Source organism: Pangasianodon hypophthalmus, chromosome 19 (genome assembly GCF_027358585.1).
Source record: "Pangasianodon hypophthalmus isolate fPanHyp1 chromosome 19, fPanHyp1.pri, whole genome shotgun sequence".
NCBI classification, from domain to species: domain Eukaryota; kingdom Metazoa; phylum Chordata; class Actinopteri; order Siluriformes; family Pangasiidae; genus Pangasianodon; species Pangasianodon hypophthalmus.
The window spans coordinates 5,319,742-5,333,929 of NC_069728.1; the positions used below are offsets into that span (position 1 = coordinate 5,319,742).

General features: G+C 40.3%; 3 protein-coding genes across 12 annotated transcripts in view; 2 read left to right on the top strand and 1 right to left on the bottom strand.

Moving 5' to 3' along the window:
• Positions 1-1,512: 1,512 nt before the first annotated feature.
• itpa (inosine triphosphatase (nucleoside triphosphate pyrophosphatase)) lies at positions 1,513-4,282 on the bottom strand. The gene is given in 9 exon segments (XM_026944613.3): positions 1,513-1,752; positions 1,754-1,802; positions 2,311-2,387; positions 2,777-2,889; positions 2,964-2,995; positions 3,098-3,171; positions 3,258-3,322; positions 3,899-3,956; positions 4,153-4,282. Coding segments are annotated over 9 exon segments (612 nt in total). The 5' UTR covers positions 4,216-4,282; the 3' UTR covers positions 1,513-1,671.
• Positions 4,283-4,364: 82 nt separating this feature from the next.
• mettl13 (methyltransferase 13, eEF1A lysine and N-terminal methyltransferase) lies at positions 4,365-11,857 on the top strand. The gene is made up of 8 exons (XM_026944353.3): positions 4,365-4,745; positions 6,138-6,882; positions 6,962-7,161; positions 7,264-7,453; positions 7,583-7,756; positions 9,021-9,233; positions 9,625-9,756; positions 9,976-11,857. Exons 1-8 carry the CDS (start codon positions 4,593-4,595, stop codon positions 10,266-10,268), a joined length of 2,100 nt encoding a protein of 699 aa, XP_026800154.3. The 5' UTR covers positions 4,365-4,592; the 3' UTR covers positions 10,269-11,857.
• A 1,843-nt stretch (positions 11,858-13,700) lies between these two features.
• Positions 13,701-14,188, top strand: part of dnm3a (dynamin 3a) — a 37,467-nt gene continuing 36,979 nt past the window's right edge. For 9 of the 10 annotated variants that reach the window (XR_004580101.2, XR_004580099.2, XR_004580100.2 and 6 more), the window contains exon 1: positions 13,701-14,000. The gene's annotated coding sequence lies outside the window, so the exon portion shown is untranslated. The remainder of the gene's footprint in view (positions 14,001-14,188) is intronic. The other variant, XM_053242063.1, reaches the window with a different exon arrangement.

The window sequence follows — 14,188 nt, forward strand, 5'->3', positions numbered from 1 at the left end:
AAAACAAGTAAGTGTCTTATTTCATGAAATGTTAATTATTAATTCAAATATTTAGGGTTTAAAGGAAAAATTCTCCCTCAATGACATGCATATTAATCTTATAACTAACATGACATTCAGTGCATTTTGTAATGAAATACTGAGTTGGCTTGTTTTAGTTGAAAGTTTTTTCATCAGCTTGTTGATCTATTCTCACTTTAGTTAATGGTTTCCTACATTACCCACAATGCCATTTGACTACCTACTGATAGTGAAGTGCAGATCGCTTCACCTCTATCTAAACAGACTGATGCAGCAGCACTTTAGTCCTTCAGTATATCCAGCTCTCTTACCACTTCATCTGTATACTTGGGACAATCATATACGGGTCTAAAGCTTCAGCTTTCATGCATCCTGGAACTTTGAATGCAGCTTTTGCTGTCTCTGCTATTTCTGTATTGGATTTTCCATTAGTATGACATTGAACGTCACTGGAAAATGGTGAGAAAAGAAGCTCTTGCTCTTTTCTTTCGGCGCTAACTGAAAACCTGACCGTTATCACTTATGTTTGCGATTATTGAATTATTTTTCTTCTTTTAAACAACATTGTACAACAATTAGTTCTGGTCCACTAATCTGATTGGTTGAGCAGTGTTCCAAGAGTGCTTATATTATATGATTATTTACATTGTACCTACAGCGAATCACGGCCATGTCGATATTCAGTATAACCATGCTCTTGCTCGTGTGATATTTCTTATACGTCTTATCTGACGTCAGCACAGCAACCAATAACGTCACACAGGAATAACCAAAATACTTCATCAGCCATCAGGTTAGTACCAGAATCACAAGGAACATCATCAGTACTTCAGTACTGGTGAAGTATAAACAATATTTAATTATTCTTTGTTTTTTGGGTTTTTTTTGACAAGCAGAGACTTGGGTCTAGTTGGATATTGTAGCTTGTGTTCAGATTCATCTCACTTAGAGTTCTCCAATGTTCAGGCATTTCATTTTAGTACCATTGTTAAATTTGTTTTGTTCTTTTCTTTATCACAGCCTGCTCCATGAAGCTATGGCAATGTGAGGGAAAACACAAGGGCAAATAAGGTTTGGGAGAACATTTTATGGGTAAAGATCACAGTGTTTATAATACATTAACAGTCGGCTTGTTGTGAGGGCTGTTGCTATGATCACATAAATCATATACTAAAGGCCCTGCTATATTTGAACAACACATTTTCTAATGTGAATGAACAAGAAAGGAATTTGATAATGGCTAATCATTCTCAAATTTTCATCAGGATATAGGGATAAAAGTCTGTGAAATTCAGTTTTGTTTTTTGTTTTTTTCCAAAATAACAGCCCCAGACCCCAGCTCAGGATTGGAAAATCTGTTTCTGAGCTCTAAAGGTTGGCATGTATGACATTATTCCCGTGACATCCATATATTTAATGGCTTTGAGGAATGAAATTGCAGACTTTCATATTAAGAAGAAGAACACCAAAAAAAGACAAATACCAAAGTAGTACAGTACACCACATTTTTAAAATTTTATTTCAAAGATATTGTACAGACTGCTTTTTAAAACCGTTTTACGAGTCTTGATAGTTGCAGCAGGTCATGTTGGCCAGATGCCCGATATTGACAGGACTAGCTGATTTCTGATTGGTTGAACCTGCTTGTGATCAGTCGCTGTGTTTGGTGCGTTTGGTCTCTGGGGTGTCATTCAGTTTGGAGAAGTGTTCCGACATGGCTGCCAGGGCGCGGGTACCGGTGAGAGATGCTGTTCTTCACTTCTTTAGGGAGCTCTGCATAACTGCGCAGACAAAGCAAGAGGAGAGGATTTAAGAGACAGACCAGCACAACAGCTCCATCATGTCAGGACTGATTAGTAAAATTCATCCCAATCCATAACGACAAGGACAAGCAGCATCTACAGCATCAGATCAACTTTTTAATAGTCTATCGGTGCTCAGGGTATGCTAAGAAAACAACAATCTATACTGCAGTATTAAACTGGTCTGCATGGATCTTCATAGGTTGGATGTTTCATATAGTCGCATATAATATTCATGGTGATAAACCTGAAATGAGGTTTTATTGCATCTCTATAATTCACAGAATCACTCCCTTTCTATAAAAACAAATAGGAACTGCATTTTATTCTTAAGATTCTTATTTTTTTATTTTAATTGTTGCTGTTTCAAGTCGTAATCAGGTGGGAACATTTTTTTAATAAAGAGATATGTATTACTATTTAATAAGAGTTGTATAACACCGCCATCTTTTGGTGAAATGCAGAAATTACTATGTGATTCACTCACGTTTTATCATAGCCATCAGGCTGGAAACAGGGATCCCATCCAAAGTCTCTGGGGCCTCTGGGCTCTACAATCCTGCCCTGTATAACAGCAGAACATGTTTGATTCATTATTAAACATATACACATTCTTATAAAAAAAAAGGGGGGTTATCTCAACCTGAAAGAGTTCTTTGTTTTTTCAGGAATACTACAGAAGAAGGTTTTCCCTTTCAGAAAAAGTTCCTAGTGGAACCATGTTAAAAAGATCCAAAACTCCTTAAGGAACCATTTGTGTAAGAATATACATACACTCTGTTGATATGCTTTATACATATAACTTGTGTGAGGGGGGGAAAAAAACAAAAACAATAACACAATATAGAGGTTGTACTTGACTTGTGCATGTGATATTTGACAGATGTTTTATGTGGTGCACAGGAACAGTATTATGAGTTATGTTCTCTTGTGTATGTAGAATATGTACTAACTTCAGTGATTCCTCTGAAGAGCTGAACAGGCTCTTCTTTGCCAGGAGAAAAAGCAAATGTGCACAGAGCCCAGGCTGATTTATCTTCAAAACCTGCTAAAAGCTTGTACAGTCCTGACAACAGAGAAACCGAATCAATGCAAAGTCTTTTATATACAATTTATATACAAATAATGACAAGGTCTTACCCTCTGGCTTCAGTTTATCCAGAAACCATTTTCTAAAGGAAACACCAATAAAAGTGTTTGTTATCAAGAAGTGATATCAAGAAGTCTGCTGACTTTTACAGTTGATGTACAAGTGACATGCATCTCTTGCTTACATGTATGGCCCTGGTAGACCTCCTAGTGCCTTGAAACACAGGCAGGTGTCCTCCACGATCACTGGCCCATCTACCTTTACAAGAGAGGCACAAAAGTAAACACAACTTTACAAGAATTCCAAAGTGGAGTGCAGAATGAAATATAGTGTAGTTCCCAAACCTGTCTTGCTGCCTCTTTGCACTTCTGTACTGAGATCTCATCAGGTTCTCCTTGGTATTCAGGCACTGTAAATCAAGCCAGTCACTCAGAACGTACACTATGTGTGGACATTTGATCATCACACTCATATGTGCTTCTTCCCCAAACTGTTGGAAGCACATCATTGTACAGAATGTCTCTGTATGCTGTAGCATTACAGTTTCCCTATGCTGGAACTAAGAGGCCCAAACCTGTTCCAGCATGACAATGCCCCTGTGCACAAAGCGAGCTCCATGAAGACATGGTGTGTGAAGTTTGGAGTGGAAGAACTCGAGTGTCCTGCACAGAGCCCTGACCTCAACCCCACTGAACACCTTTGGGATGAACTGGAACACCGACTGAACCCCAGACCTCCTCACCAACATCAGTGTCTGATCTCACTAATGCTCTTGTAGCTGAATGATCACAAATCCCCACAGCCACGCTCCTAAATCTAGTGGAAAGACTTCGCAGTAGAGTGGGGCTTATTATAACAGCAGAGGGGAACTAAATCTGGAATGGGATTTTCAACAAGCACATATGGGTGTGATGGTCAGGTGTCCACATACTTTTTGGTTATATAGTGCATGTACACATGGCTGCATACTCCAGTGCATACTTACAGTCAATCTTCTTAGAAATAAGTTTGTAGGGGAATTTGTCACCGAGGATTTGAACAACCTGAACGCAGATTAAAAAGAAGGAGAAGAGATCTATATCTGGACATTTTGGACTAAGAGCAGACAATTACAGACACATAGCAACTAAACCAAATACAATGCATTTATTATATATACACACACGTATATTGCGCTTTTATTATACAATTGCTGACATACAGATATTCCTAAAAGCATATTTTAATTTATACTCTCACCTCTTCTAATTTTTTCGCGTTTCCAGTCACAAACACCACGGATCTTGCAGCCGGTACTGCCATGTTTAATAAAAACCGGCTCACAGCGCCGCCATCTGCCTCAGTGACACATGATTAACCAATAGAATCACTCGGTCCAAACTTTCCACCAATCAGTGAACGCCTAATACGTTCCGCCTTCTCACAACGTCCAATCACTGCCAAGTGTTGTCGCGCGTCCGTCAAGGAAATGTGTCCGGGTTGAAACTCCAAAACATGTGGGAAACGACATTAGAAAATTAGAATACGAAGAAATAAATAAAATGCAGGAAATATTATAGTTCAGGGCATAAGTGGTTGTAGTAGCTTATGTCTTGCATGTTGAAGGCTGCTGGTGATCAGCATTTAAAAAAAGAGTCGAGAAAGAGATTTTTAATCCAGCACCGTTTTAAAAGAAGGATATGAGTCTGTTACCCAGAACAGCCGAGGAGTTCAGCTCTGCAGATTACTGGGAACGATTTTTCCGCAAAAGGGGAGAGAAAGCTTTTGAGTGGTATGGAGACTACAACTCGCTGTGTGGCGTGCTGCACAAATACATTAAACCCCGTGAGAAGGTAATAACAGGCTTATAACCGCGCACTGCGTCCACACTTACACTCTACACTCCATACTCCATAACCCTCTGATTAATAACACTGAACTGTGCTTTAGCTTTGAATGTGTTTAAGAATATGGGAAGTGATCTTAAAAAGACCCTGAAAATACACTCCAACCTTAACACCCCATGTCTTCATGGAGCTGGCTTTGTGCACAGGGGCATTGTCATGCTGGAACAGGTTTAAGCCTCTCAGTTCCAGTGAAGGGAAATTGTCATGCTACAGCATACAAACACATTTTATACAATTGTGCGCTTCCAAATTTGTGGGAGCAGTTTGTCGAAGAACCACAAGGCTGTGATGATCAGGTGTCCACATACTTTTGATTAAAAACTTTTGATTAAAAAACTAAATTATTACAAAGGTTATTACAAAAAACAAAGTTAGTGGTTCCCAGACCTTTTCCCGAAGTGTATTCCATCCATTTTCTGTACCGCTTATCCTACACAGGGTCACAGGGCCCAGAGCTTATTGCAGGGGACTTGGGGCAAAAGGCAAGGGACACCCTGGATGGGGTGCCAGTCCATCACAGGCACAATTGCATACACACTCACACACTGCAGTTTGGGAATGCCAATCAGCCTACAACGCATGTCTTTGAACAGGGAGAGGAAAATGGAGTACTCGAAGGAAACCCTTGAAGCATGGGGTGAACATGCAAACTCCGTGCACACAGGGTGGAGGCGGGATTCAAACCTGCAAACCTAGAGGTGCATTGGCATAAGTTTGAAGCACACAATTGTGTAGAATGTCGTTGTATGCTGTAGCATTACAGTTTCCCTTCACTGGAACTAAGAGGCCCAAACCTGTTCCAGCATGACAATGCCCCTGCGCACAAAGCGAGCTTTAAATGGTAGTGTATATAGGCATGATTTTTAGGTTTCCACAAACTTTTGGCCATTTAGTATATGTATTTACTATGTATATATTTCCTAATGTTTTTAAATTATTTGCGTAGATCATGCCATGGTCCACTAGTTTTAGAACATTGCTAGTTGTTCTAATGGAACCAGTGTAGTGCGGCAGCTTAAGGAGAACTTTTTAGAATTAATGAAAAATCCTGATATAGATGTAGATTTAGATCCCTAATAAGCAGCCAGAGGCAACAATGGTGAGGAAAACCCCTTGAGACAACATGAGGAAGAAACTTTAAGAGAAACCAGACTCAGAATGGGACCATCCAATCCATCCTCTTCTAGCTGACAGTTAGATAGTAGGATTATAAATCATCACTCTTTCAAACCTGTATGCTATAAAGTCAATTAGTGCTAAGTGTGTTAAAAGGGTGTTCAATAAGAATGTATGGCAAACAGGAGTCTGAGTTCTAATGAATACCTTTCTCTGTGTCAGGTTTTAGTGGTGGGCTGTGGGAACTCGGAGCTAAGTGAACAGCTTTACGATGTCGGCTACCGCCACTTAACCAACATCGATATCAGCGAGACAGTTGTTGCTCACATGAACCAGCGAAACGTGCAGCGCCGTCCCGACCTCACCTTCCATCAGGTAGATGCCACTCAGACAGGTTATGAAAGCGGAAGCTTCCAGGCTGCTCTGGACAAGGGAACTCTAGATGCCATGGCCTCGGAGGAGGAGGGCGTCGTGGCGAGCAAAATGCTGGCTGAGGTGGGAAGAGTTCTGGCTGTGGGCGGCCGCTACGTCTGTGTGACTCTCGCCCAGGAGCATGTGATAAAGCTGGCAGTGGAGCATTTTGCTGAAGCTGGCTTTGCCATACGTATCCACTGCCTGAGCCAGCAGAACCCGGACTTGGATTCCTCCTCATTTGCTCTTCCTGTATTCATCCTCGTCTGCACCAAGTTCCGCCAGCCACCTCCATTCAAAGTGCTGGAGATGTGCCAGGGGGAGGACGGTGCCCCGTGTAGACTGGTGTCGGTTCCTGAGCTATTAGCCGCAGTAAAGGAACGGCAGGCGTATGCACTCATGCTCCAGAAGCTGAGGGGTGCCACAGACACTGCTAGCACACCCTCCCTCACACTGTGCCACGCAGCCACGGGCCGTCCCCGATACACACTCACGGTGCAGGACAGTCCACCTTCTGCCAAAGTACCTCGTACCAACCACTTTGCTATCTTTATTGGTAAGAGCCATTTCTCAAATGAATATGTGTGCTCCTCTTTCATAACTGTGGTACTGATAATTGTGCTTGATTCGTAAAGTTCCTCAGGGTCGAGAATCCGATTGGTTGTACGGTTCTGCCGAGGGTCGCACTCAGCTAGCCGCCAGCGCAAACTTCCGCCGATTGATCATTGTTGCAATGCATCGAGACCAGGAATATAAAGACATGCAAGCAGTCCAGTCTGAGCTCTCTCCCATGGTGATGGAGCTGGCTCCTCCTGGAATGCCAGCCAATCAGCAGGTAAAGAGGAGGAAGATATTTATATAAGATATTTATAATAATCATTTGGAATATTAGTTCTGTATTTTCTTCCTGACTCTCGTCTCTGGACGTCTGGTTTAGGTGCCGTTCTTGTCTGTAGGAGGTGACCTGGGCTGGAGAGAGGTGGTGGGCCGAGGCATCAGTGACCTAACAGGCGAGTATTCTGTTGAAGATGTCCGAGGAGAGGATGGTCATGTCTACCGTAGATTAATCTTCATGAACAACACTCAGCTGGTGCAGTCCGAAAGCCGCCTGAGATCCACAGCTACAAGTGAGTGATTTATTCCCAGTGTAAATTCAAATAAACTTGTATTATGCCAAGATATTTGTATAACCAGATTTGTATTTTACCTATAATGCTAATTGTCTTCATTTTTGTGTCATTATGCTACTTTTCCAGCTGGTTCTGCTCAGAAAAAGAAGAGCAAGAAGAAATCAAAACCCCCTGCTGCTGAAACTCCAGCTTCAGCTAACAAAAATCACATTGTAGACCGAGGATTTCTCTGTTGTACTCATCACGAGGTCATGATCGCAGGCTTTGCCATGCTAGGAAAGGAGGCCGTCAGTAATAAAGGTATGCTTTGCAAATTGCCGTGGGCTGGCAGAAAAGAGGTACAGGTTAATCAATGTTAGACTTTGACTTCAATAGAAGCAATAAAGCAGGAACTAAACTAAGACAACAGTGTCAAGCCCTTTTCACACATGCACTATTACAAGGAATTTCATTGGAATTCATCTTGAAAGGCTAAATGTGTTGTCTGATTTAACACAGCACAGTGAATCATGAACAGGATGAAAGACATAAAGTTAGTGGTGTGAAAGAATTGGGAAAATAAGTCCTGAAATTGGATTGATGCAGAGGTGACGCAGGTGATGGTCAAGCTTAATTGCATGAAATTTTGCTGATACATTAATGTGGAATTTGTATTATGTCATATTCTGTATAATGGAACTTTTGAAGCAAATGTGAATTTGTGCATTCTGGTGAAATATCATTTGAAGGCTGTAAAATCAGAGCATTTCTGAAATGAATGCATCAGCAATGCCCCACACATAAGTATTACTCTGATCATGGGGATTTTACTGTGTATGAAATATTATAAAACATTTTTTCAATTCAATTTTATTTTTTTAGCGCTTTTAACAGTTGACATTGTCACAAAGCAGTTTTACAGAAATATATAAATTTCTAAATTTATCCCTAACGAGCAAGCCAGAGGCGACAGTGGCAAGGAAAAACTCCCTGAGACGACATGAAGAATGAAGAAACCTTGAGAGGAATTTCTCTTCTCTAACTGTATAGTGTATATAGTCAAAAAATGCAATTGTGTAAGCAAGGACTTATAAGTATGAGCAAGTATGAGTCATTTCTGAATTCGTTATAGTTTTAACTTACATTAAAGTTAAAACGATTAAGATTAAGATTAAGACTTGAGTGCAAATTGTTCTTAGCAATTGGAGTCCTAAGGCTATCCAAGGCAGAACATCTGCAGCCATCTTTAGAGTTTCTATGTGGTACCATCCACAGTAATCTCATGGTGATCTTTAGGCTGATGATCCATGCGGGGCCATCCTTAGCAGCAGTGCTTTTCAGGTGATGAAAACTACAAACAGAAGTAGGGCATCATGATGGATCAAGCAGGTCCGGAGTGCAGAGGGAGTCAGGAGCACTGGTAACTCAGGAGTAGTATGTGTAGCGAGAGAGAGAAAGAGAGAGAGACACGGGGGTGAATTTTCAGCATTAACAGTAGTTATAAATATATATATATATATATATATATATTTGTTGCTTTCAGCTTTCAGATTGCTTGATATTTTCTGTCTGCTCTGTTGCACAGATGGCCAGGTATCAGTGTTAGTGGTGGGGCTGGGCGGTGGAGGCCTGCCCCAGTTCATACGGGACTTTGTGCCTGGTGTGCGGGTGGAGGTTGTGGAACTCGACCCGGCCGTACTGGAGGTAGCAAAGACCTGGTTTGGGTTCCAGACTGATGACAGACTGAAGGTAATCCTGGGAGATGGTCTAGAATACATCAGCATGCTAGAGAGCAAGGGTAAGATATATATATATATATTTTTTTTTACATAGGTTTATAGTAATACCTCTCTTGCAAGTACTTTTGGTAACATATTCTTGAATGTATCAGGAAACATTAAAGTAATGTAAGTGCTTAAATATCTACCATTCACAATTGTATTATTTTAACACTTCAAGCTAATATATTCACAGCACTGAATGGTACTATCAGGTACAAAGGTTATTGAGTACAATCTCTTTATAATGCAAATCAGCTTTAATGGTTCTACTTCTGTTCTAAAACAATAGATATTTATATGTCAAGAATGTTACAGATATGTTTTCAGTCATGTGTACTCTTATGAAATGCTCCATATGGTCTGCCAGGCGACCCCACCCGACTCTGCTCATTCCAGCTCTATTTATAGGGGGACATTCCTATGATGTCATCATGTTCGATGTTGACAGCAAGGACCGCTCCCTGGGCATGAGCTGCCCTCCTCCTGCTTTTGTAGAAACATCCCTATTGGAGAAAGTCTGCAAGTTGTTAACTCCTCGAGGTAGGCTAACTTCACCTCGGATGCCTTTCTTTTTCATTTAAGGCTTTATTATTATTATTATTATTATTATTATTATTATTATTATTATTATTAGTGAGATAGCATAGTTGACAGATGAGTGATAGATGAGTTCTGTTGTGTTGCGTTGTTGTACATGCACCACAGTGACTATGCTAAGCACCTATCTTCTCTCTCTATCTCTCTCTGTTCCTGTCTCAGGAGTGTTTATGTTAAACTTGGTGTGTCGTGACTCAGCTCTGAGGCAGTCAGTGTTGGAGCGTTTGCAGGCCGTGTTCCTGAGTGTGCTCTCTCGCCCTATTGAGGGTGAAGTGAACGAGGTGCTGCTGTGTTCCCGGGGTGGAAGTGAACGAGACAAACCAAACACCATCCCACAGGAGCTACAGCAGGCTGCCAAAACCCTCCAGGGGACGCTGCAGAGGCACAGTCAGAATGCTCCCTTTAACCCTCAGATAGACATTACTGCAATGCTGAAGGACCTGCGAGTAGCTTGAACTGAAAACTGAAATCAGCTTGCTTTAAAACCAAAAGCAGATGATTTTTGATTGTCAAAACTACATCATTATCAACAACCGTGATTCTTTGTTTTGTTTTGTGCCTGATTTTCTTCCATTCTTATAAGTGCAGTTTGAAATGTTTAATTTAACATAAGACCTATAATAATCATATATCATCAAATATATCTTATAAAACTTATAAAATGTTGCAATGCATTGAACCTGGGTAATTTCAGGCTTCTGTTTACATTTTTCTTGTCCAGAAATGAGCTCTCTACCAGATAGAACATCTGCTCACCACCTACCCCTTTTTCTTTAAAAGGAAATTCATGAATCATTTGCTGTTTCGGAGTGGATGGGTCAGTTGGGAAGAAGGATTTTCATTGCAATTTTGATCTAAACATTTTTTTTTACTGTCAAACTACACCTCAAGACTGTCATGATCATTAGACACGGTGTGATGATGGTAAAAACTAAGCTTTTATCTTTTTTGCTCATCTGGGAAGTAAACACAGGTCACATGGCCGACTACAGTACTACATTTACAGCAATTAGCAGATGCCCTTATCCAGAGCATCTTACAGAAGTGCTTTGTACAACACTACAGCTGAAAAATGGCATCCAGCTGACCTAATGGGGAAAAAGTGGTGAGGGGCAGTAGTGGCATAGCAGCTAGGGCTTTAGATTAAAATTCGAATGGTTATGAGTTTGAATCCTGGAAGCCGTCTCTGTTGGGTCCTTGAACAAAATCCTCATCTGCTTAGCTCAATTTTACATAGTTTTTGGATAAAAGCATCTGTTAAATGAGTAAATGTAAATGAAAAGTGGTATAAAAAGTGGTACAATAACGCAAGTCTGGACTTTTACACAATCACATATAAAGTTTCTGTTTAAAGTACTAATTTCTATTGAGTTTAATATGAGGTAATGATAATTCTGTCAATTTTACATAAACCGGCATAAATAGAATGTAGTACCACTTTAATAGGAACACATGTACACCTGCTCATTTAGGCAGTTATCTAATCAACCAATCATGTAGCAGCAGCACAATGCATAAAATCATGCAAGTACAGGTCAAGAGCTTCAGTTAATGTTCATATCAAACATCAGAATAACGAAAAAGTGTGATCTCAGTGACTTACCGTGGCATGGCTGTTGGTGCCAGATGGGCTGGTTTGAGTATTTCAGAAACTGCTGATCTCCTGGGAATTTCACATACAACAGTCTCTAGAGTTTACAGAGAATGGTGTAAAAAACAAAAAAACATTGAGTGAGCAACAGTTCTGTGCGTGGAAGTACCTTGTTGATAAGAGAGGTCAGAGAAAAAATATATGATTCATTATTTGGTGATCTGTCACACCTGATGCAGCCCATCAAGGGCCACAAGGCTTAAACATTTAAAGAAATCAAAGGGAAAAGCTCCCATACTAACTTCCTTTATCTATTTGTTTAATTCTAGCTGATTTCTTAACCAATGATTTGTTGTTAAGACCATTAAAAGCTTAATATTTTTGCCATTTTGGGCTTGGCCCATTTTTTTCCCCAGGAATGTATGCACAATGGATATAAAATGTTAAAATGGCAGGTTTTAAATCATGTCAAACTGTTTCCACCCTCAATGTGGAAAAAAAGTGAAAAACAATCAGAAACTTTTTTAGAGAAAAAAGAAAAATAAAAAACGTACAATAACCCGCTTGCATAAGTGTGCACACCCCTAAAATAATACTTTGTTGAAGCACCTTTTGATTTTATCACACCACTCAGTCTTCTTGGGTAAAAGTCTGTCAGCGTGGCACTTCTTGACTTGGCAATATTTTCCCACCCTTTCTTGCAAAAACATTCTAGTTCTATCAAACTGTAAGGGCATCTCCTGTGCACAGCCCGCTTCAGGTCACCCCTCAGATTTTTAGTTGGATTCATGTCTGGGCTCTGGATACGTCATTCATAAACATTGATCTTCTTTTGATCTTCTAAGTCATTCCTTTGTTGATTTGGATGTATGGTTTGGGTCATTGTCATGCTGAAAGGTGAAATTCCTTCAGCTTACTAACAGACACCTGAATGTTTTGCACTAAAATTATCTGGTATTTGTAGCTATTCAGGATTCCCTCCACCTTGATAAAAGCCCCAGTTCTGGCTGAATAAAAGAAGCCCTAAAGCATGATGCTGCCACCACCATGCTTCACTGTGGGTATGTTGTTCTTTTGGTGATGTGCACCAAACATACCTTTTGGAATTATGGAATTATTATACCTTTTGGAATTGGTCTCATCAGACCATAACACATTTTGCCACATAGTTTGGGGTGATTTTATTGGGCTTGGATGTTTTTTGTGAGAAAGGGCTTCTACCCTAGCCACCCTACCCCATAGCCCAGACATATGAAGAATATGAGAGATTGTTGTCACATGCAGAGATGAATCAGTACTTGTCCGATATTTCTGCAGCTCCTTTAACGTTGCCATAGTGCTCTTGGCAGCCTCCCTGGTACGTTTTTGTCTTCTCCTTTTATAAATTTTGGAAGGACGTCCTATTCTTGGTGATGTCACTATGGTGCTCCATTTTCTCCCCTTGTTGATGATGGCCTTTACGGTGTTCCATGGTACGTCTAATGTTTTGGAAAAACTTTTATACCCCTCTCCTGATTGATATCTTTCAACAAGTGAGATACCATGTGTGCTTTGTGAACTCCTTGCAGACCATGGCATCAGCAGTCAGATGTGAAGAAGATACTACAGCAACAGCTGGTCTTTATTTGGGGTTAATCAGAATAATTTCATTGATAACAGCTGTATGATATTTACTTTTGAACATGAGATTGAATTTGATTGGTTCATTCTGAACACAGGCACATCCCCTGTTATAAAAGGGTGTGCACACTTATGCAGCCAGGTTATTATAACTTTTTTATTTTTCCTATTTTTCCCTAAAAGATTTCTGATTGTTTTCCACTTAATTTTTATACGTTGTAATCTCACAGTGAGAATGGGAAAAGTCCTGACATGATTTATCTTGATTTCATTTCTTTACATCACAAAACCCTGCCTTTTTTAACAGGGCTGTGTAGACTTTTTATATCCATTGTATACCATAATACATAAGAATACATAAAACTAACGAAATGTAATTTTATTTTAAAAATTGGAGGAAAACAGTAGAAAATTCACAGCATGCCTCAGAGTCCAGGCATGTTATGTTTACTGCAGCACTTGGGCTTGACTACTGTATTGTGCACTCTGTCACTCTGAAGCAAAGGCTGTGTACCACTTCTGTATCACTTTACCTGTTATAAATAGCTTTAAAGGAATTTTAGATACCTGGACCTGGAACATTAAGGCTTGTAAAATGCCTATTAACTCCAAAAACAAAACAAACAAAAAAAAAAAGTTAAAGAAAGAAATGGAGAGTGTTGAAGTTAGTAGTGAATTAGCAGTCCTGTTTGTCTCTGGGAAGCGGTTTGATGGCGTTTGCGCATGCGCTAATATGGACCGTTAACTGTCAGTGTTCCAGCTGAGACAGAGACAGAGAGAGAGAGAGAGAAGAGGGAAAAGAGCCGAACCGAACCGAGTTCAGCCGAACTGGAGACTTTTACCGGTGACAGATTAGTTTTAACTTCTTGGTGTCAGTGCTGAGGTGTGGAAAATAAAGAGTAAGAGTTGAAAGCTAGCTAACTTTCTCCGTGTTTGCGTCCAGAACCTGGATAGTGACAGCCAAGGCGAGGACGTGGTAAGCTAACAGACCTTTTTTAATGAGTATTATCAAAGCTGTGTTATTTTAATGGAGCAAACAGACACCACGTTTGCAGTAAGAGATTTGGAAACGCCATGAACAAGGCTGTCAGACACAGCGCTTAAAGCAGTCAGTGAGGTTTGACACTTCACACACTTCGCCCAGATTTGCGCTTGCAGTGAGTG

Bases quoted from the DNA above. Each gene is read 5' to 3' on its own strand.
- mettl13 (XM_026944353.3), top strand. From the start codon at position 4,593: ATGAGTCTGTTACCCAGAACAGCCGAGGAGTTCAGCTCTGCAGATTAC. The intron at 4,746-6,137 runs GTAATAACAGGC...TCTCTGTGTCAG, and splicing joins ACATTAAACCCCGTGAGAAG to GTTTTAGTGGTGGGCTGTGG. The intron at 7,162-7,263 runs GTAAAGAGGAGG...CGTCTGGTTTAG, and splicing joins GAATGCCAGCCAATCAGCAG to GTGCCGTTCTTGTCTGTAGG.